The sequence below is a fragment of the Prunus avium genome, chromosome 4 (genome assembly GCF_965620075.1).
Source record: "Prunus avium chromosome 4, drPruAviu1.hap1.1, whole genome shotgun sequence".
Classification (NCBI taxonomy): Eukaryota; Viridiplantae; Streptophyta; class Magnoliopsida; order Rosales; family Rosaceae; genus Prunus; species Prunus avium.
Genome location: NC_142287.1, coordinates 13,750,363 through 13,773,213, shown reverse-complemented (window position 1 = coordinate 13,773,213; position 22,851 = coordinate 13,750,363). Strand labels below are relative to the sequence as shown.

The window sequence follows — 22,851 nt, the reverse complement described above, 5'->3', positions numbered from 1 at the left end:
AAAAAAGACATGAGATAAAGATAAATTTAGCCTTTGAAAAACATTAGAATTTTTTTATTTAATAAATGATATATTTTTCTTTGCAGCATTTATTTTGTATTGAAATTACTTTTATGTTTTTACTTTTGCGCATTTTTCATAAACATGCAGACATAAATCCTTATTTGGTTGCACATTTGAGCAAATTAGATGCCCTTCTTTTTTTATTTTCTTTGGATGCCCTTTTCTTATTTGGTTGTAAAGGTACTTTTCTCTTTTGAAAATCTAGAAAAACGATAAACAAACCAAATAAAAAATAAAAAATAAAAAATAAATATATTTAGAACTCTAATCAACTCTTTTAAAATCTACAATAAAACTCTAACAAACACCATCAAAATCAATCTAGGAATTCAATCAAATCTATGTGGAGTTGATAGAAATCAATTGAACTACACTGAACTCTATAAACTTTATAACTCCATTCAACTCTTTTAAAATCTTAATTGAATACACCCCCCTTAGTTTTAGGTCAAAATTCCTAATTAATTTTAAATATTTAAATAATTGTTTTAGTTTGACACAACATCAAACATAGGTCTTCACTATTTTTACAATCCAGCTTTTTAGTCCGACGCATCACCAAACGTATGTCAGTACCTAATCCAGCTTAACCCAATTGGAACTAATCCAAGACAATTCTAGAATTTAATCCAGTTCATAATAATCTGCCGTACCAAACAATCCCTGTTAATGTTAAAATGCAATTGATTTTAAGGAACAAATTTGGTGTCCACACGTGGCCTAACAGAAAGAAATACGGAGGGCTAGCAAGCAAGGAGCAGAGGGAGAAGCGAAAAACAAAAAATCCCCAAAACCAAAAGCAGTGGAGAGGAGATAAAAATCCGCTTCGCTGTTGGGGCTGGCTGGCCCTGGACTGGAGCCGTAAACACTAACCAATATCAAGCGGAGGACTCTCTCTCTCTCTCTCTCTCTCTCTCTCTCTCTCTCTCTTTGCCTCTCTGCGTACTCAAAAGAGGCATGAACGAACAACAGTCATCTACAAGCTTTTCAGTTCTGAGTTGAACGATTCCAAATCAAGGTTTTTTTATCCATTTCTCATTCCTCCGTAATTGCACAACCCCCCCCCCCCCCTTTTTTTTTTCCCGTACAATTACATTTACACATGCAGTATTCATAATCTTTTAACTTTTCTTATTTATGTTTGATTTTGGGCTTTGGCAGAGTTGAATTAGATCGATAATCAACTAGTCGTTTACTACAGAAGGAAGCCAGGAACCATGGCATTTAGCCAAACAGGTGAGTGCAGTATTTAACTTTTCAAGGGACGCAGAGTTTTATGAAAATGCACATTTTGTTTCTCTATTTTATAGGATAGTTGGTGAATGCTTGCCGCTGAAGAAGATTATTATTATTATTATTATTATTTTGTGTGGGAATTAGTGACTCATTCAAGTACTTTGAATTTAATTCCAGAGCTGCTAAATGAAGCAAAGAAGCTCGAGTTACAAGGATTAAAAAAATACCCCATTACCCCTGTATTTATATCTAAGCTTGATACACTACTTAATGATGTGTATGCCATTCGCCGTCCAAAGCCGATTGATTATCATAATCGAAGGGATTTGATTCGTATTTTGAATGCAATCACAAAAGAATTATACGGTAACTTTTCTTTCTTATCTTTGTTCATGCCACTCTCTTCCCACAAGCTTAAGTTCATTATAGTTATTATTTTTCAATTGTTCAAGTCCCTGGTTTGGTCTTCTTCTTGTACTTTTCCCTTTTTGTTGTGACCCTAATGCAAATTCGCTGGGATAGATACATGTTCGTTGTCTTAAACTTTGTGGTACTTATTTACTCTTTACCAATTTGTTGGACTGCCACATTAGGATTGAATGGCTGGACAATCCAAAATATCTACACTTTGGTACCAGATACCTATATATTCACCGATGACAGGCATGCTGATTCTGCAATACCCCAGATTGTTGCACGTTGTCTTTTGTTTAGTATATGTAAACTCTGGAAGTGGGTTTGAAATATCATACTTGATTGCCACCACTTGCTTGCTTTAGTGGCAACTTATCAAAAGTTTTGTGACACAACTTGCTTTAGCAATTGACATACAGCTTGGCTGCCGTTTCATGCTAAATTTGTCAGATTTGAGAGGCTTAAGTGGAAACTTGAACCATTTATTTCCATGCTCTAAGTTGCCCAGCTTGTCACCTATTATCTCCATGTGTCAATTCCAGACACTAAGTTCTCCCCTCATAAAGTGTTGCACTGAAATTTCCCAACACCAATATAATTTTAGGGTGACAAATCTTAATTGAAAGGTTAGACAATAGGAGCACAATCTTATTATATATAAGATTCTGCAAGTATAGAAATTATTACATGGTTACTGTTCTTTTTATTTTATTTTATAAGAGACAGGAATGTATAAAAGAAAGAAAAACAGAGTACAAACAAGATGCGAGAGATTAAGACAAAACCGAATATCAAGAACAGCAAAGAAAAAACAACAAAACCCCTGACCTGATCAAGACAATCAACCCAAGGGGCCATCCTTACAATAATGAGGTATGGAAGGCCAAAATGAAGGAAAACATCCGATTTTATCCCAAATGAAGTTATGTCCTCTTCTCCCTCATAGTTGTTTATTCTATTTGTTTCCCACCACAGTACCCAAAAAGAGGTCAAGGTAGCACAATTCCACAATAGATTGGAATTAAAAAGCACTCTTACTATTCTTCTTGAGCCATTTAGTCTCACTGAATAAATTTCCACTCTAATCATCTCGATTTATGCTCCATTATACATGTCAACCTGCGTTTGTTATTTCTGTTAAGGGACTTTCTAACTTTTTGTTGGTTCATGTCGTATTCCATCTCAATTTTATTCTTAATTGTACTCCCTTTCATGTACCATCGGTTATTCAGCACTATTTACCTTTTTCTTTCAGGAAATTCTGGCAATTCTCCTGTTGTGGAGGGATTTGGCTCTTTTGTAATGGACATGTTCAGTATTGGAAGTGACCTAGACCTATCTGTTAATTTTGGTAACATTGTAGGAACATTTCCTCGAGATATGAAGATCAAAACCCTACGGAAGTTTGGTAAAAAGTTTTACTCTCTTCAAAGTAAGTTTTGAATGTTTAAAAATCTCTACTACTTTCTGTCTCATGATTAGACAGCTTGAATGTAGAATCACATAAAGTTGTAGTTCTTACACTTTTGCTTTTGGTGCTGTTTCCACTCGAACTACACTCCAGTATTCTTGAATCAACACACACACACACACACACACACACACACACACACACACAGAGTTTTACCTGAGTCTGTTCTATGCCAGCATCATACTTATTTTCTTTGTGAGTGAGGCTATGCCAATGGATGTGTAAGATCTCTTTCTAATTGTTATTAAAACACTGATAGAATGAGTGTTTTAACATTAGCCAAATTGGACATGGTTTAGCCGTTGATTATCATCATTACCATTTCAATGGTATGGTAAACACTATGTTCACCTTTTTTAGTTGATCATAATTAGCTTGTCAAACGAATTCCAATTTGGTTTTTTTTTTTTTTTTTTTTTTTTTTGCAAAGGAGATCCATATATGAGAAACTCAATTAGGAATTGTCCGAATCTTCCAACCCGCAATTTTTTTAGGTGCCTCTTCTAGCATCATCCTAGAAAAAGATCAGCCAAACCGAAAATTGTTTGGCCATTTTGATGTAGGACACGGGTGAATTTTAGATTTAGGTAGTTTAGCAGAAGCGAAAACAATGGAAAACAGAAAATGGAACAAATAAAGATAGGTCTGGAATCACTCCGGGGGTTTTGGCTTCACACCAAGGAGTCTTGATGTAAGATATGGGTGAATTGAGTATTTAGGTAGTTTAGCGGAAGCAAAAACAATGGAAAACAGAAAATAGAACAAAAGGGATAGGTCTGGAATCACTCCAGGGGTTTGGCTTCACACCAAGTAGTCTCCAATCTCTGGAAAAAGCTTTTCTTTATATCTCAACAACTGAATTTTTAAAGAACTACATAGGGGGGTATTTATTGCAAACTAAAACCTAGAGACAATAGGATAAAAATCCCTTACTAAAACAGAAATCCTAATCCACCAAGGAACTAAGTAAAAATAAACTAGGAAACTTAAATCAAATCCAACTAAAAATCTGGAAACTAAAATCCTAGTGAAATCTGGAAAACTTGAGAATCTAGGAAACTAATAAATCAGGAAACTAACTAATGATGTCCGCATCAATTCCCCCTGGCTGAAAAGATCTCGACTCCGGCGAGATAAAGCTGTAATAACCTTCCAAAACGTCGGGATCAATGTGCGGCAGGTTCTCCTTTGTAATCCGAGTACTATGAGAATCTGATCTAACTTCCACTTGACTAGGAACTTCTGCATCTTCCTTACATTCTTTAAACGTAATGATATGTAGAGCTTTGGTTTTACCTACTTTGTCTTGCTCCTCTTTGTTTGGTATAGATTGATTCATGAGCTTGGGTTGAAGTGGCTTCATCGTGATCTTCTTTCCTTTATGGATGAACGAACATATATTTTCTTGACCCAAGATGGTAACATTGTAATCGTAGATCCATGGTCTTCCCAAGAGAATATGACTCACATCCATATCCACCACATCACACCAAACATGATCTTTGTAAGATGAAAACTGTATAGGAACGTGACATCGTTGGGTAACAGGGATAGAAGATGTATTGTCAACCCATGCTACTCTGTATGGCACAAGATGCTTCTCGGGTGACAAACCAAGATGCGAAACAGTCAACGTTGATACAACATTGATACAACTCCCATTATCTATGACCACCTTACAATCTTTATCTCCAGACTTGATGTAAGTGTGGAAAATGGAAGTCCTATGCCAATCCTCAGTTTCCTTCCTAGGCTGAGCCAAAGTACACCTTACTACTGCTAATGTTGGATGAGGGACTTCAAAGTCGATTCCACAATCTTCATCAGGTTGTTGGGGTTCATAAATATCTTCCTCGAATTCGCCTTGATTGTCAGCTTGTTCGTTGATGTGTGCACACAGATTTCTGGTTGCCTCCTTCGTTGGGCATTGGACAGCAAAGTGTCCAAAACCTTGGCATCTGTAACATCTTTGTGTTCCACCACCACGTGTATCAACTAGCACTCCTTTTCCCTTTGCAGTTTTTACTAAATTAGTCATAGATGTTGGAGAACTTGGAGTCACAGATGTGCCAACATGACAATCAGATCTTTGAGAATCAGTTTGCTTGACTACATTGGACAACTTTAAATACTTCTCTAATTCTTGTACCATCTGAAAAACCCTCTCTAAAGTATTCACAGTATGCGGAATTAATTCTTTTTGAAGCTCTGGACGAAGTCCTGATCTAAACCGAGAAATAGTCATCCTTCGATCTTCCCTTATGTCACATCGCAACATGAATTCCTCAAATTTTGCAATATATTCAGCAACTGGCATGTTATCTTGACGAAGAGTTTGCCACTCGTCCAACAAACTCTGTTGATAGGATAATGGTAGATATTTATGCTTCAACCTTTCTTTCATCTCACCCCAATGGATGATTGGTTCTTCACCAGCTCTCTCTAGTTGTGTTTCAACATTGGTCCAAAACAATCCAGCTTGACCCACCAATTTTATCTTAGCAAATCTCACCCTTCGAGCTTCAGACATGTCATGCCACTCAAAGTAGCGATCCATGGTGGCTAACCAGTCGAGGAGTGCTTTAGGATTTAGCTCACCATCAAAATTTGGGGCGTCAACTTTCACTGATCTCATCACCCTTTCATCAGGGTCTTGCTCATAGCCACGATGAAAATTGTGTCTCTGCATCTCGATCATTCCTTCTATCATGACGTTGTCACTCATGATTCCTCTCTTCTCCATTCACGCTTGCTTCATCATGGTGGTTAGCTGTTTCTAAGTCTGCAAGGCGACGTTCCACGAGTATAGATCTAGCGTCTGAATCTGCTACTTGCTTTGATAGGTTTTCCATCATCTGAGCAAGACGTTCAAAGTCCGTCGCTGGCTCGTCTGTCTTTCCAGGCTTAGTCGGAGCTATCAATTGACACACAGTGTGAAGAACAAGAAATACTCGAAAATTCTGAACCCACGAAAACGAAAACCAGGTTCTAATGCCAAATTTGATGTAGGATATGGGTGAATTGAGTATTTAGGTAGTTTAGCGGAAGCAAAAACAATGGAAAACAGAAAATAGAACAAAAGGGATAGGTCTGGAATCACTCCAGGGGTTTGGCTTCACACCAAGTAGTCTCCAATCTCTGGAAAAAGCTTTTCTTTATATCTCAACAACTGAATTTTTAAAGAACTACATAGGGGGGTATTTATTGCAAACTAAAACCTAGAGACAATAGGATAAAAATCCTTACTAAAACAGAAATCCTAATCCACCAAGGAACTAAGTAAAAATAAACTAGGAAACTTAAATCAAATCCAACTAAAAATCTGGAAACTAAAATCCTAGTGAAATCTGGAAAACTTGAGAATCTAGGAAACTAATAAATCAGGAAACTAACTAATGATGTCCGCATCAAGTCTCCAATCTCTGGAAAATAAACTTTTCTCAATATCTCAATAACTCAACTTTCATCATGAATTACATAGAAGGGGTATTTATAATAATCTTACCCTAGAGTGAAAAGGCAAATTAAACATATTCTAGGAAGGAAATCCTAATCCAAATAAAATAGGAAACTTGGAAGTCAAACTTAGAGAACCTAGAAAACTAACAAATAAATTAGGAAACTAATTAATAATTTCCTCTTCCATCTCTTTCATTTATAAACCCTAACAGGTTTAACAAAGATGTCGTCATCACATTTGATTGTCACTATGATAATTTCAGTGTTTATTGGAACACAGTACTTGTGTATACATTTGATCACAACCAAGTAACTTAATGGTTTCCAATTGGTTAGTTTTGGCAGATATGTTGCTTTAACCAGAAGTTGTAAAATGGAAGTTTAGATGATGAGGCTCCTTCGACCAAAAAAGATGATGAGACCACATTGCAGGGTGTGCCCGCTTGTGGCCCTCAATTTAAGTCCTTAACTTAGGTTTTCACTAGCTCTCCTCCTTGTATCACACACACAGACACCGTATTGCATGTATGTGTTTATACTCCATGAGTAATTTTTTTTGTGGTGGTGTGATATATCCTATAAGAATTTGCAAATTTAAGTTTGAATCACTATAAGTTTGATGTTTTGCAGTATCAACAATTGAAAATGATTTCTAAAGCTAAATTGATTAGTAGATGTTTGCCTTTAGTAAATTACATGTGTCTATATGATTGTTGATAGTGTTGTAAACATAATGTTTCTAACTATTCAAGAGTTATTACATATCTTAGTATTTTGCTTTTCTTCTTGAGTGGGTATTTGAGATGTTTCTGTTTGTATAAATATTTGGCTGACAGCTACAGTTATATGGACCTTAGGGTAAACGCGTTTTGTAATATCAGAAGTGTAAGTGACTTTTGAGTTTTGATGTCTTAAGTATGCTAATTATCACATTCTATTCCCATGTCAATTATGTATTTTTATGCTGCAGGGGAAGGGCATGTCATTGGTGTGCAAGCAATTATGTCTGCTCGGGTGCCAATTATCAAATTTATTGATTGTGGAACTGGGATCGAATGTGATTTATCAGTTGAGAACAGGGATGGCATTCAAAAATCCCAGATCCTCCACATAGTTTCTGGAATTGATGAAAGGTTTCAGAAACTGAGCTTTCTGGTAATTGAAAATATAAGTACATATCTGATACCTTGTTAGAAAAGGAGCACATTTCCCCTTACTATTAACCTTTTGCATTTATTATTATTATTTTTATATTTTGCATCTAAAATAAATTGACCCAACTTTTCTTGTCTCCTTGAAATTCAATTTTACCCTCCCACTAAAATTTTATATTAGAAACTTCAAATTTAAAAAAGAAAAAAAAGGAAAAACCAACTCCAAATGTGGCACCCCTTCTCCCCTTCCCTTCAACTTCCGGCCTCCTCTGCCTACTCTCTTATCTTATCTTCTCCTCTCTCTCTCTCTCTCTGACCAGTGCCTCTATGGTGGCCAGGGATCTGGAGGTCAACCTAGAGGCAGGTGAGAGAGAGAGAAAGAGAGAGAGTGGTGGTGTTGGGGAGGCCACAGTGAACCGGGGAGGTGCCCCTGGGGAGTTTGGGTTTTTGTTTTTCTTTCTTATTTTTTTTAAGTCGAATTTTGTTTTTCTTTCTTATTTTGTAATCATATTGGGGGGCTAGAAATTGGATATCAAGGTGTAAGAAGTCCCTGGTCCAATTTTTATTTTTGCTGGGTCTGTTAGAACACCTCTTTCTTGTACTTGTTTTCAGAACTTCTATTAAGGTTTTCGTTTGGGTGTATTTCGCTGCTTTAATAACATTCTCACATTTGCGGCATGACATTTTGATGATATTTCCCGTTTGAATTGCACTATATATATTAGGTTGAGGCTAATGTGATTTCACCATTGGACGAGGATAATCTTGCTCTAGAAGGACCTTGAGTTTTCGAGGGAATAAAAGATTATTGTGATATCCGAAAAATGTTATTAAGTATGAAATTCTGAATGCTCATAGGTTTAGACTTTACTAACAATATCTGGGAGTGCACAGGCCAAGAAGTTGTGTGAATGTGCTTTAGTGAATGTCAAGTCCAAATACTTAAAACTCTGGAAAAGAAACAAAACCCCCCTTTTCCTTGACAGGAAATAGGCTTCTTCTGCCTAAAAGCTCTTCGAATCCCACCTGAACCTACTGTACCCTAGCCCTGGTTCAAATCCATTTCTTCATGCAATTGCCATAGCTTAGGTTGGGGCTCTTCACGCTTCTTTCCCTGTGTTGTTATGTCTTACCATCAAAATAATCAAAGATATGCTGACAAAACACATCAGGGTGGGCAGGGTTTCACTCTAAACAAGTAAACTAGCTTTATCTAACTGAGTTAGCTGCCGTGTGATATCTAAAGACTTATCGCCTTATTAGCTAAAACCCCAAATAATCAAATAAGTATCCAAGAATATTAACTTCTTGGCCAAACACACGCCATCCAAACATTTAATATGACCTAGATTCCTAGCCTCAGCTATCAGAATAGCAGGTGGAAGAAAAGTTGTAAAGTGAAAGGACAATGAAATCAAATGTGATTGTTGTGAAGATCTCACATTAAAGTTTTAAAGCCTTGCAGAGCAATATGTAAAATCTTGAGCCTCTCCACCCATTACAATTGGTTTTGAGTTGGACGATCTAATCTTAACAACTAGCAATGCTCTCAACCTCAAATTTGCACAAAATATGCGCTTGCCTCATCTTTCAAATCTTGTATGTCTTGAAAATGTGTCAGCTTCCTTCTAACATAGAATCATTAAAAAAAAAAAAAAAAAAAACTCTATACAAGTGAAAATCCCAAAACAATGAATTGATATGAAAGTCCTCTATCATTCAAGTTGTGGCAAAGATTACGTCCTTGAGAAAGATGATTTGAAAAATCATAAAGGTTCTTGCAATAATTTGTAGTGGGCTTAATATTGATGAGTGATACTCTTATCATCTTATTTATTTCTTTATTTTATTTATTTTTCACTGTTTGAGGTGAAAGGAACTCTAGTAATCTTATTATTTTGTCCAGGTTATTAATAATATTTAGCATCTTATAGGCATGAAACATACCATAACATCTTTTTTCCCCTTTTCAGATGAAAGCCTGGGCAAAAGCACATAATATCAATAGTCCCAAAGATCGAACTCTCAGTTCTTTAAGCATAATACAATTGGTTGCATTTCATCTGCAGGTAAACCAACTTGCCGATATTTCTTTGGTAACATGCTCTGTAGTGTTTATTGTCAATTGCTTGTGCTGAGGCTTTCACTGTTGAAAGATTTTATATGTTGACTGGTTATCAAAGACAGAATAATATTGAAAACAAAGGGCCTGAAGTAGTTTTGGAATAAGGTATGAGAGAAAAGGGGTTTGCTCCGGTTTCGGGGTTCTCTTGTAGACTGGCTGTTGACAATATACATCCACAGAATAAAATACTAAATAATTCTTTTTTGTTGCACCATATAGTTATGTGGGACATACTGGTTAGGGTTGCGGAATATGTCCAAAGTGAGGTTTCAGTTTTAATAAACATAAAGGGGCAGAATGGTGTGGAGTGGTGGATCTCAGGGTATACGGCCCTAGTAGGCCACAGGAGAGGGGTAATTTGAGGACAGCGCTTACTGATCTTTATGGGCTTTGCAGTCAAAGGTGGTGGATGAGGGGAGATTTTAATGTAACAAGGTTTGTCTCAAAGTATGAAAATGAGGGAAGAGTGACGGAGTATGAAGGATTTTAGTAAGTTTATACAAGAAACTATTTTGTGTGATCCAAATTTGGATAACGCTGCATTTATGTGGGAAGAGTTACTCCTTTAAAATCCCCAAAAATGTTGATACAAGGGCAGCACTCGAAAACCGCTCTTCTTAATAACTACATTATAGGCTTCCAATCCAAACCCTCCAAACTCAGCCTCAAACCCTTTTCTTTTGAATAATTTTTTTGAAAAGACAATTAGTTTTTTCTCCATCCTTCTGTCATCCTCTATTATGGTCCCATCACCCAATCCCAATCTCTCTATCATGTTTCCATCTTCCTCTTTTCCTCACTCCAGTTTTGCCGATTGCCTACACACGACCTTTTCCATATTAAAATCCCTCTTCATGATCTCTTCCTTGATCGCGCTTTCTCACTCTGGCCTTCCTCTGACAATCTCCCTCCTTCATTCAATCCAACAAATCTTATTCTTTTATTCTGTCCTCCACTTTCCTGTTCTCTTTTTTATATCTCCAAAAACTTCCAAATTCCATGCCTTGATTATTTCTTTTAGAAAATTCAATTTGCTCAGAAGTTTGTATGTTGTAACTTTCCCAATCTTGTGTCTACTCACCCTCTGCCATTCCTTAAAGCATTGTCTAGAAATATGATGTTCCTCACTTCCATTTCCTCTTCGGTAATGTAGAAGGCTAAAGTACCTCCTAAGGTGTGGATGTTAGTTTGAATTATTGTTCATGGAAAGGTTAATACGTGTGATACACTTGAGTAGAGAGGACTTGTTTTTCTTTCCCCTAAATGGTGTGTGATTTGCAGAGGGGTTGAGAGTTTGAATCATATGTCCTTGCATTGTCCAATAGCATTATCTCTTTGGCTAAGGCTGTTTTGGGAGAAAGCTGTTTGGGGTCCTTCTAGGTGAACGTGTTGCGTTGTTGCATGAGAAGCACAATTTGGAGGGTGGAAAAGAGGCCTGGCGGTAGGGAAGTGTGTAATGTTGGCTATCTTTTGGGTAATTTGAATGGAGAGAAACAAAAGGAATATTTGAGGGTTTGAGGGGTGAGGACCTGGACCACTTGTTGCTGAGAGTTTGCTTTTGGGAATCATTATGGGCTTAAGTTTCTTCAGAGGTTGGGGTAGTCCTTTTTTAAAAAGTATTGACTGATTGGAATGGTGCTGTTCTTTAGCTTTATTGTACTGTTATATTGGATGTTCACTATTTATTGTTGTCTGTGGTAGTGTTAATGGCATAAGCCTGTTTTTAGATTTTCAGTCACATTGGATATCTTGTCCACCATATTGTAATTATTTTTCCGTTTAATGAAATTTTGTTTCCTGTCAAAATAAATTCCTTCACTGTCCTACGTCTCACCCTTTTTCTTGGCACTTTTTATCATATTCAATCTCTATGGATTCATTTCTGAAGGGATGATTCATAAAATGTCCATGTATATATCATTTCTAGTTAATGTTTATTTTCTTTAAACTTCCTGCAGACTCGAGATCCGCCTATAATACCTCCATTTTGTACTTTGTTTGAAGGTGATAACTCTGAGGAGCCTCAGTAAAAGCTAGATAATGATAGAACTTGGTAATCAAGTGATTTGGTCCAAATCTTAGACTGATATTTTTTCAAAGAAAGATATTTTAACTTCCACTACTAGAATTTATATGGTCTCCTTTGACATAATCTTTCCATAATCTATGATAACAAAGAGCTGGAATTTTTCTGAAAATCAATTGGGATTTGCCTACTAATTCATTGCTAAGTAGCTTGTAGTAGTCACAACCTCCTTTATATGGCTGAAAAAGTTGGCTGTAAACTCTAAATGACACAGTGAGGTGGCAACAAGGATTTGTTCTTCTTTTATAAGAACGAAAAACTGAAAGAAGTGGATTTGAAGGTACAGGACTTTTGATGTAGGGCCGCGGCTATAAGCTGCTGTCCAGCGACCCAAACGTACCCAAGATACAAAGAATAGAAGGATAAAGTTGTAGAATTGAAGTGGAACGAAGAATTTTGAGTTCTAGGGCTAAATTCCCAAAGAAAACTCTTTAAACTAAAGTCTGAAATTATATTGATTGAAAACTGAATACAAAAGTCTCTTAATGGCCTATTTATACTAGAATACAACAGCCTAGAATTCCTATTCCTAGTTTACTAAGAAAACCTAATTGATAAAGGAAATTAGAAACAAAACAAGAAACTTAAACCAAATCCTAATGAAGAGAGGAAAACATTTAATTTAATAATTTAAAATATTTAAAACTTAGCCCTTTTTTACTAGGATTGATGCTCATGCATCAACTCCACCGGGTTGGAAAGAACTCGACTCTGGCGAGAGAGCTTTAACAACTTCAGTATATATCTCTGTATCAATCCTTTTTAATTCTTCTTCAGGAACCCACGTGCTCTCAGTAGCATTCTTACCCAACCATTTCACTAAGAACCGCCTATACTGGTTACCTCTCCTTGACTTTACCTCTTTGACATCCAACACATCTTCAACAATTTCAGGTTGAGCCTTTGGAAGTTGGATTTGTGCCTCTGTTGAAATTGGTTCTTCATCAAATCCTTTAAATAAATACAAGTCAGACACATTGAAACTTGGGCTAATTTGGAGATCAAATGGCTAACATGTAAGTGTTTGAACTAATTTTCAACACCTTGCATGGCCCAAACTTTTTAGACTTCAATTTATGGTACGTGCCTTTCGGAAATCGGTCTCACCTCAAATGCACCGAAACCATATCACCTTCTTCAAAATCTTTGATTCTTCGGTGTTGATTTGCAGCAGCTGCATACTACTCATTAGTAGCCTTTATAGCTGCCTTTACTTCTAGCTACCTTTACTTCTTCATGCACTCTTTTCATGTGATTTGCAAAACCCTCTCTTTCATCACTCACCCTCATCTCGTGTGGAAGTGGAACTAGGTCAAGAACATGTTGAGGTTTAAGTCCATAAGCAGCTTCAAATGGCATCTTCTTTGTTGATCGATTCACAGAATTGTTGTACACAAATTTAACTTGTGGAATGATCAAATCCCATGTCTTGACATTGCTTCAACAAGGCATTTTAGCATATTACCCAGACTTTTATTTACTACTTCAGTTTGACCATCTGTCTCCGAATGACAAGTGCTAGAATACTTTAGATCAGTTCCAAACTTCCTCCAAAGAGTCCTCCAAAAATGCCCAGTAAAGTTAACATCCCGATCCGAAATTATAGATGTTGGCACACCATGTATTCTCACCACTTCTTCAAAGAATAAATTAGCTATATGTGTGGCATCTGCTGTTCTAGGACATGGAATGAAATGTGTCATCTTAGAGAAGCGATCTACCACAACAAAAAGACTATCATATCCTCTTGCTGTTTTCGGAAGTCCTAACACAAAGTCCATACTAGTATGAACCCAAGGAGCTTCTGCAACTAGTAAGGGTGTGTATAAACTTGTAATTTGTGAATTTCCTTTGCCAAACTGACAAATTTGACACTTTTGGACCAGTCTCAACATCCTTGTACAACTCAAGCCAATAATAACGATTAGTCACCATAGCCAATGTTTTATCCCTTCTGAAATGTCCTAATCCATTACCATGAAGCTTCCTAATAATTTGTTCACGTAATAATCCTCGGGAATACACAACAAATTGCCTTTAAATAAATATCCATCATGCATTCAAAATGATAGCATCTTCCAACTTGTAGGACCTTGGAGTTCAGTCACTATAGATCTTAAATATGGATTCGTAGCATATTGTTCTTTTATCTCCTCAATACCAATAACTTGAGTACTCATCGTAGTTAACAATAGGTTCCTTTGGCTCAAAGCATCCGCAATTTTGTTAGATTCACCAGTCTTGTAGTTGAGAGAGAAGTTGAATTCTTGAAGGTATGAACTCCATTTGACATGTCGAGCATTCAACTTCTTTTAAGAGTTCAAATACCTTAAAGCTTGATAATCGGAATAAACCACCAATTCTTTATAAGCGAGGTAGTGCTCCCAATGTTGAATTGCATGAACCAAAGCATAAAATTCCAAGTCATAGGTAGAATAGCGACATTTGGCACCTGATAACTTCTCACTAAAAAACTCCACGGGTCTTCCTTCTTGACTTAAAAAAGCCCCAATTCCAACATGGGATGCATTGCATTCAATAGTGAATAACTTCTCAAAATCTGGTAAAGTAAGTACTGGCGCTTCGGCCATCAATACCTTTATTTGTTCAAAGGCTCTTTGTGCTGATTTTGACCATTCAAAGCTGTTTTGTTTCAAGCATTCAGTGATCGGATTCATAATAGAGCTGAAACCACGGATGAACCTCCTATAAAACGAAACCAATCCATGAAAACTTCGAACATCACCCACAGATTGTGGCACTGGCCACTCCATAATAGCTCTTATTTTCTCAGGGTCTGCTTGCAAGCCATTGGTTGAAACAACAAAGCTCAGAAACACAACTTTGTCGCTCAAGAATGAACACTTTTTAAGATTTATATAAAAAACTTTCTAACGAAGGGCCTCCAGAACTTGTCGCAAATGGATTAAGTGCTCTTTAGAAGTTTGACTATATATTAATAGGTCATCAAAATAAACCATCACAAATAAGCCCAAGAAAGGTTTTAATACCTCGGTCATGACTCGCATAAATATGCTAGGAGCATTGGAGAGTCCAAATGGCATCACTAACTACTTGTAAAGGCCATTAGGAGTTTTGAAAACTGTTTTCCATTTGTCACCACTCATGCGAATTTGATGATACCTACTTCTCAAATTAATTTTGGAGAACACCTTGGACCATGCCAGCATGTCAAGCATATCTTCTAGTCGAGGGATAGGGAACCAGTATTTCATCGTAATCTTGTTAATGGCACGACTGTCCACACATCCTCCATGTTTGATCTTTCTTTGGTGTTAACAATGCTAGAACCGCGCATGGACTTTTACTCTCACACACTAACCCTTTAGCAATTAAATCTTCTACTTGCCTCTGAATTTCAGCTCGTTGGGTAGGTGGCATCGATATGCAGGAAGGTTAGGTAATGCTGCATCAGGAACCAAATCAATAGAATGTTGAATACTCCTCATTGGCGGTAAACCTTGTGGTAATTCATCACCAACTAACTCTTGGAATTCCATCAATATGTGTTGAACTTCTTTCGGAAACTCATTAAATTTCAGTAGTTGATCAGCCCCTATCTCTTTAGCAACAAGTGCATACATAATTCCCATTTTTTTGCTCTCTTGTTCAAAATTATGGCCTATTAAAAACCCACTAACTTTGATTACCTTAGGAGTGTTCACTTCTTTGACTGTTTGCTAGCTCAATTTCTTCCCATCTTGATGAAATAAATAGGTGTTGACCTTAATATATTGGCCTTAATATAGTGAATCATGTCTTTGTCAAATAACCAAGGTCTTCCCAATAAGATATGACAGACATCCATGGGAACGTCGCACCATACTTCATCGTCAATAGTATTACCAATAATGAATTTAACCAAACACCTTGAAGTAACTAGTACTTTGTTCCCCTTTCGAAACCATGCAACCTTGTAGGGATTAAGATGCTTCTTGATTGGTAACTTAAGTTTTTCTACTGCCTCATTTGAGATGATATTCTCACTATTTCCTCCATCAAGGATCACGTTGCACACCTTACCCCCCCACAGAGGACTCGTGTTCGGAATATATTATGACGACGCCAATCTTCTTCCTCAACTTTGAGAGTTGTCATCACTCGTCTGACCACCAAAGATTCTCCTTCAACTGGTAATTGATCAATAACATGCTCGTCATTACCAAAATTGTCATAGGTTGGTTTAGGAAAATCAGTTACCTCATCTTTGTACTCTGCCAAATTCACCCTTTTTGGTGGATAGCCATAAGACGTGTGCCCCTTCTCACCGCATGTGTAACAACGCACTTGTGATGTTCTACCACTCCTAGGATTGTTTGGAACAACAAACAATAGTGTTTTGAGACCCACATTTCGCAATTTCCTTCCTCTTTTCACTCTTATCAACGCCTACTATGTTCCTACCGCTAGTTTGGGCTCATTGTTCTCTTCGAACCTCGCGAACATCTTTTGTATTTCTCTGCCAATAATTATCTGGGCGTCCGGAAATAACTCTCCTTCCTCAACGTCGCAATTGTCGATGCTCGGCCATTAAGGCATATTGTCGAGCATGTTCAAGGTTGAACAAGCAAACCACACCCAGCTCATCTCTAATGGTTTGATCCAAACCAGAAAGGTAACAAGATGTCATTTGTTCATTAGTCTCATTCAAACCAACGCGAAGCGAAAGATTATCAAACTAAGACGTATATTCTTCAACAGACATGTCACGTTGTTTTAAGTTATGAAACCGTTCATATAATTCCGTAGTGTAATCAACTGGTAGAAACTGCTTGCGTAACTTGGCTTTCATATGATCCCATGTGTTGATCTTCTGCTTTCCTTGTCGAACACGCTGCTCTTCAACTCTCTTCCACCATTGAAGCGTGATACTCTTCAATTTAAGCTTTACAAACAACACTTTGCGATCATCTGTCATAGGCTTCCATTCAAAATAATTCTCTAGGCTTGCTTCCCAATCCAAATTATCTTCGGCATGCATCTTTCTATAGAAATCAGCAACTTCAATTTTAATTCCTCCACCATTTAAATCCAATGCACGAACCAACCGCTCTTCCAATCTACCTCGATGACCATCACCATGGTTTCCAGCTTCATGAAAAGGATTGTCGACGTCCGTCTCGTCTTCATATTCATCCTCACCACCACCTTCCGGTATGTGTAAGGGTTCGCAGTTGCGTTTCGGAATCTCCATATAGGCATCCGTGCGTTCTTGTCATTGGAGGGCTTGCACCGCTCTCGACAAGTCTTCCATCATACACCGCATCTCAGCCATCTCTGTGTGTTGGGCTTGGTCCCCTTGTCCACGACCTCTAGCATGTCCAGCCATGGTGTGGAGCAAGGATTAACTTGGCTCTGATACTAATTTGATGCAGGGCAGCGGCTATAAGCTGCTGTCCAGCAACCCAAACGTACCCAAGATACAGAGAATGGAGGGATAAAGCTGTATAATTGAAGTGGAACGAAGAATTTTGAGTTCTAGGGCTAAATTCCCAAAGAAAACTCTTTAGACTAAAGTCTGAAATTATATTGATTGAAAACTGAATACAAAAGTCTCTTAATAACTTATTTATACTAGAATGCACCAGCCTAGAATTCATATTCCTAGTTTACTAAGAAAACCTAATTGATAAAGGAAATTAGAAACAAAACAAGAAACTTAAACCAAATCCTAATGAAGATAGGAAAACATATAATTTAATAATTTAAAATATCTAAAACTTAGCCCTTTTTTACTAGGATTGATGCTCCTGCATCAACTTTCAATGAAATAGTTATCATTTTTATCATCATGGTTCATGATGATAATGTTTTGACTCTCTGCATTACTTTTAATGTGAACAAGTTAAGTAAAAGGAGATATAAGAAGAGAAAAAAGAAGAAAATTTTAGTGGATTAATAACACAAGATGGCATAAGTAACTTAAAAGCAAAGAGACTTTGGCATAAAAGTTCATGTCTTTGGTTTTATCAGGGAAAAAAGGGAAGGCAAATGCTTGGATAAAATTTTGAGTGTTAAATGTTGTCTTAGAATATAAAATAATTGTTGGCCTGCATCTTAACAGCTTAAGTGTGAATCACTACAATTGCAACACCAAATATTAAATTGAATTCCGCAGGTTCAGCTCTAGGAGTAGCAGGAGACCCACATGTTAGGGGTTAGTTGTACAATAATTGTTGGCCCTCATCTTAACAATTTGTGGTTTTGGGAATAATGGAAATGTAAATATGATGAAGCCAAACTAAAGCACATGAAGCCAACAACCGTTGTCAAATGAATTCAACACATATCCAAAGGATTCATTAGTAAGTTGATCGTGTTTTTATTGTTTTTCGGGACCCGGACATAAAGTAGTTCTTCCCCATTTGCTTGTTTCAACATTCAGTTTTAGTATTGCCTTTCTGGTTTCGAAGTTGTTAATTAGAAACAGTGGTAGGCATCACTTCATTTTTAACAGTTTAGTTGCCTTGGCATGTTACAGATGGAACAGATCCTGTAATCGTGGTGAAGAGAGTGAAGAATTATTCGGAGTTTGGAAAAGGCAATAAAGAATCCCTGGCAGATCTTTTCATTACCCTGTTAGTCAAGGTAACTGCACTTTTCATCTGTGGATAAGTTGAAATTTAGAAAAATGATGGATATTTTAAAGTGACAATTTGATTGTCAAAGGGAAGATACGACGATCATACAATTAAGCTGATTTGTTCTCTGAACTGAAGTTTATGATATTGCATGCTGCTCTGCAGATGGCATCGGTTGAAAATCTTTGGCCGAAAGGTCTATCTGCAAGCCTGTATCAAGGATCTTGGACATCAAAATTATGGGATACTCCATATATAAGTGTAATTTCATGACTCATGCCCTTTGAAACCAAATCTAAATCTAGGTTATGTTGTTGCGCATTGTGTTGAATGTGTATTAACTACATCTTCCAACAGGTTGAGGATTTCACAGATCCGTCTCAAAATGTTGCAAGGGCAGTAGGAAGAGAACAATTTAAAGAGATTTATGGATGTATTCATTCTTCTCTTTGTCACCTTTTATCCTTTTCTGATGGCCATATTCAGGGACACCAGTTAGTTGATCTTTTGTTTGGGTCGGATTCAGTATCTATTGTTCCGAGGCAAATTGATACCGAAAGTAACGATGAAAGTAAAGCTAAGCTTGCTGTTCCCCTTGTTAAGCTCATAATTTCATACATATACATGCCCAATTTACTTACTTCTTTTGCTTAGTTCCTATAATTCTAAGTTATTTCCCTCCCTTTGTGTGTTTTGTAGGCCAATAGAGCAAGAGAGCATAATTCATGCAATTCAAGCATGTTAAGGCCTAATTTGGATGAATGGAAGAAGAGCTTAAAAGACAAACTCATTTTGGCTACAGCCCCCTGCCAGTCCAGTTCCGTAGGTCATATTGCAAGCTTTGTTTCAGCAACCTACACAGCTCGGATGAGGCAGCATTCTTCATGAAAGTTGTTCCAATGGGTGTGTACTATAACATATCCAAAATTCAGCCCCATTGGATAAATATGGAGTCTATTAACTAGCAAACACAGAGCCATGCTCAGGATGGATTTTATCAGCGCGCAAAATGAGTTAGCAATTTGTTTTGGCCTTAACTTCCTCCTCCGACCTTGGATTGGCCCAAATGATATATGGCTGGAAAGAAGACATTCTGAACTTCAATTTCGAGTGCTTAAAGTCCTAATTTGATTAAGAGAAGCCCAAGTTGTAAGCCCTTGAAGTTGCTGGTTATGCTGACCTCAGCATGTGCTGGTTGGATGCTTGGTCATGGTGAGCTAGGTATGAGCTATCATTTCTGGTTGGAAGCTTGGTCATGGTGACATGAAGATGAGCTAGGGCTGCTGGTGGGATCTATTGGTGAAGTGCATAAACCAATTCAGATTTTATAATGCAAGTGTTGTATGCATTAGTGAAGTGCATCAACCAATTCATCTTTTATAATGCAAGTGTTGTATGCATTAGCCATAATGAATTCAGATTTGTCACTCCCCTCTCCCTATAAATACCACATCCATTCCACATTCAAGACACAACAAATCCTGAGATTCACAACCCCCACAATTCACTCCAACCATCCTCAAACACTCTCAAAATCCCAAACACTCCAACAATCACCAAAACAACTCCAGCAAACCTCTCTTCCATTTCCCTACGAATTTCATCTTCCTTAGCCATCACCACTCACTCAAACTCATCCCAAATCACCTCCATATCCTTCATACATCTTTCTAGAAGTGGGGAAGCTCTTGGAGAAGCATTAGAAGTGGAGAAGCACTTGGAGAAGCCTTGGACACCACAAGAACTTCAGAAAAAGGGTTTTTCTACTCTTATTGTATTCATTATGTTTTCTCATTTCTGTTCAAGTCTCTTTTCCATTATGAGTAGCTAAATCCATAACTAGGGCTTCGATGTAACCTAACATGAATATTCTGGGTTTATAAGTTTGGAGTTTCAAGTTTGATTCATGATTCATGTTCTTATTCATTATGCTTATAAGTTAACATGCTTGTTTGAATGATTGATCACCATTAGAACTTGTTTGTTAACTATCTTGGTTTGAATTAAGAGTATACACCATGCTTTAATTCGAATTGAACTATGAATAGGAAGAGTATGTATGGACATTCGACAACAGGGATTAGATACATACTTGGTTGTTTAAAATGTTCTTCTATGCTTAATGGGTTCCTAATGCTTAATTTTAGGTTAGACAACAAATGATCAAATTAGGGAATTAGGAACACAAGGTTAGGACCAAACACCATGGCCTAATCATACTTTAGCTAGAATCAATCTTTGAATCTGAATTAGACTTGTTACTTGAATCTTTATAACCCAGAATTGAATTGTTATGGTGATTCGAATGCCCTAGTCTCAAAATCTGTTTTCCAACTCTTAAAACCACTCTTTGTTACATTTGTTTACTTGTTTTTGTTTGCAATTTCATTTTGCTTCTTTTGTTCAACAATCACAACCACTCTTGTTTTAAATTCTGTTTTAGACATAACCTCCTACTTTCTTGAATTTGGTAATCTAAGTACATAACTAGTTTTAACTTCTCAGTCTTCGTGGGTACGACCTCGTACTTGTCTTGCTATACTACTAATTGCCCCGTACAATTGCGAGTTAACATAATATTAACAACAAATTTTGGCGCCGTTGCCGGGGACTGAACGAAAGTTCTTCCCTGGTTATGTGCCCAAGGTTACCCTATTCTTTTTAGTGTTTCTAATTAATCTAATTTTCTGTTTCAGGTAGTTTATGTCTAAAAATCCATTACTTGAACAAGTGAGGTCTTCGTTCCAACGTTCTAGATCTTTGAACGCAGGACCATCATTGCAACCCAGACGAGTGACCTCTGAAATTCAGAATCGTCTAGAAAGGGAGTTGTCAACTGCAAAAGAGCAAGCTCTTGCTACATTTACAAGTCTTGCTCTCCACACTGAACTTCCCGGTTCTTCACTTTCAAATTCGGAAGCAAGTTCAGACCAAGAAGAAGAAGAAATGATGGCTGCCATTGAGTTCATGGGAGAACTTGATATCCCAACAATTCCAGCATCTCCTTCAAGCATTTTGCTGCCCACTGTAGCTCGAAATTATGAGCTTAAATCTTCTCATCTTAATATGCTACCTTCCTTTTATGGTTTACCTAATGAAGATCCATTGACTCATATAAAGGATATTTTTAATGTTGTGAGTTCTTTTCCCTTGACAGGTGTGACAGAAGATCAACTTCGAATGAGAGTGTTTCCATACACTTTAAAGGATAAGGCGAAGTATTGGTTGAATTCTTTGAAGCCTGGTTCACTCACTACATGGTCTGCCATTCAAAAGAAGTTCCTGGAAAAATACTTCTCCACGCAAAAGACCGACATGCTTAGGGACAAGATCTTGTTATTTGCACAGCAAGATGATGAATCGTTTTGTGAAGCATGGGAGAAATTCAATGGGTTGCTCAACCAATGTCCTCATCATGGGATTCCATTGAAGCTTCAAATGCGTATGTTTTATAAAGGACTAACCCCTTCTAGTCATAATATAGTCACCAATTTTGCAGGTGGTTCTTTTAAAACCAAAACTCCAGAAGAAACGTACGAACTCTTTGAGGAGATAGCAATGGAGACCCAACATACGGATACAAGAGGTAAACGTGTTATTAGTGGTTCTAATGATGCTTCTAGTGTGCAGATTTCAAAACTGGAACAAAAGCTAGATGCTCTTCTTGCATTAAACTCAAGAAGCCCTCCGAAGGAAGTGTGTAGCATTTGTGAATCTCATGACCATGCTACCACAGCTTGTCCACTTGGGGCTGGATATCCAGAATTTGTGCAAGAGCAAGCTAAGTTGGTAAATTCCTACAACCAAGGTCCAAGAAATGATCCATACTCTCAAAGTTATAATCCAGGTTGGAGGAATCATCCAAACTTTTCATGGAGAAATACCCAGAATCAAGCAAATCCCCCTTCATTCCAAAGGCCACAACAATCATCATCATCATTGGAAGATATAGTGAAGCAGATGGCAATCAACCAATCCAATTTTCAGCAAACTACACAAGCTGCCATCTCCAAATTGGAAGTCCAATTAGGCCAAATAGCTGCTGAAATAACTCAAAGAGTGCCTGGGAAATGGCCAAGCCAAACTGAGATCAATCCAAAGAACCCAGAAGCCAAGGCCATTCATGTGCTCAGATCAGGTAAGATCATTGATAATAAAGATGATTCTAATCTTTCAAATGATGTTGTGATTGTAGAAAATGAAGAGGAGGAGACCATGGCCACGGAAGGAGAACAACTCAA

General features: G+C 37.3%; 1 protein-coding gene and 1 non-coding gene across 2 annotated transcripts; one reads left to right on the top strand and one right to left on the bottom strand.

The window, feature by feature from the left end:
• Positions 1–788: 788 nt before the first annotated feature.
• LOC110769432 (protein HESO1-like) lies at positions 789–20,354 on the top strand. The gene is made up of 11 exons (XM_088252696.1): positions 789–1,081; positions 1,225–1,299; positions 1,477–1,665; positions 2,969–3,145; positions 7,614–7,798; positions 9,771–9,866; positions 11,881–11,926; positions 18,511–18,617; positions 18,776–18,871; positions 18,968–19,181; positions 19,310–20,354. Exons 2-11 carry the CDS (start codon positions 1,281–1,283, stop codon positions 19,315–19,317), a joined length of 1,137 nt encoding a protein of 378 aa, XP_088108822.1. The 5' UTR covers positions 789–1,081; positions 1,225–1,280; the 3' UTR covers positions 19,318–20,354.
• A 1,571-nt stretch (positions 20,355–21,925) lies between these two features.
• Positions 21,926–22,032, bottom strand: LOC148294847 (small nucleolar RNA R71). Its single transcript, XR_015835639.1, has one exon. It is a non-coding gene; the product is annotated as a small nucleolar RNA R71 (small nucleolar RNA).
• Positions 22,033–22,851: the final 819 nt, after the last annotated feature.

Excerpts from the sequence above, each read along its gene's own strand:
- LOC110769432 (XM_088252696.1), top strand. Across the intron at positions 1,666-2,968 it reads AATCACAAAAGAATTATACG|GAAATTCTGGCAATTCTCCT; the intron begins GTAACTTTTCTT and ends TTTTTCTTTCAG. Across the intron at positions 9,867-11,880 it reads TGGTTGCATTTCATCTGCAG|ACTCGAGATCCGCCTATAAT; the intron begins GTAAACCAACTT and ends AACTTCCTGCAG.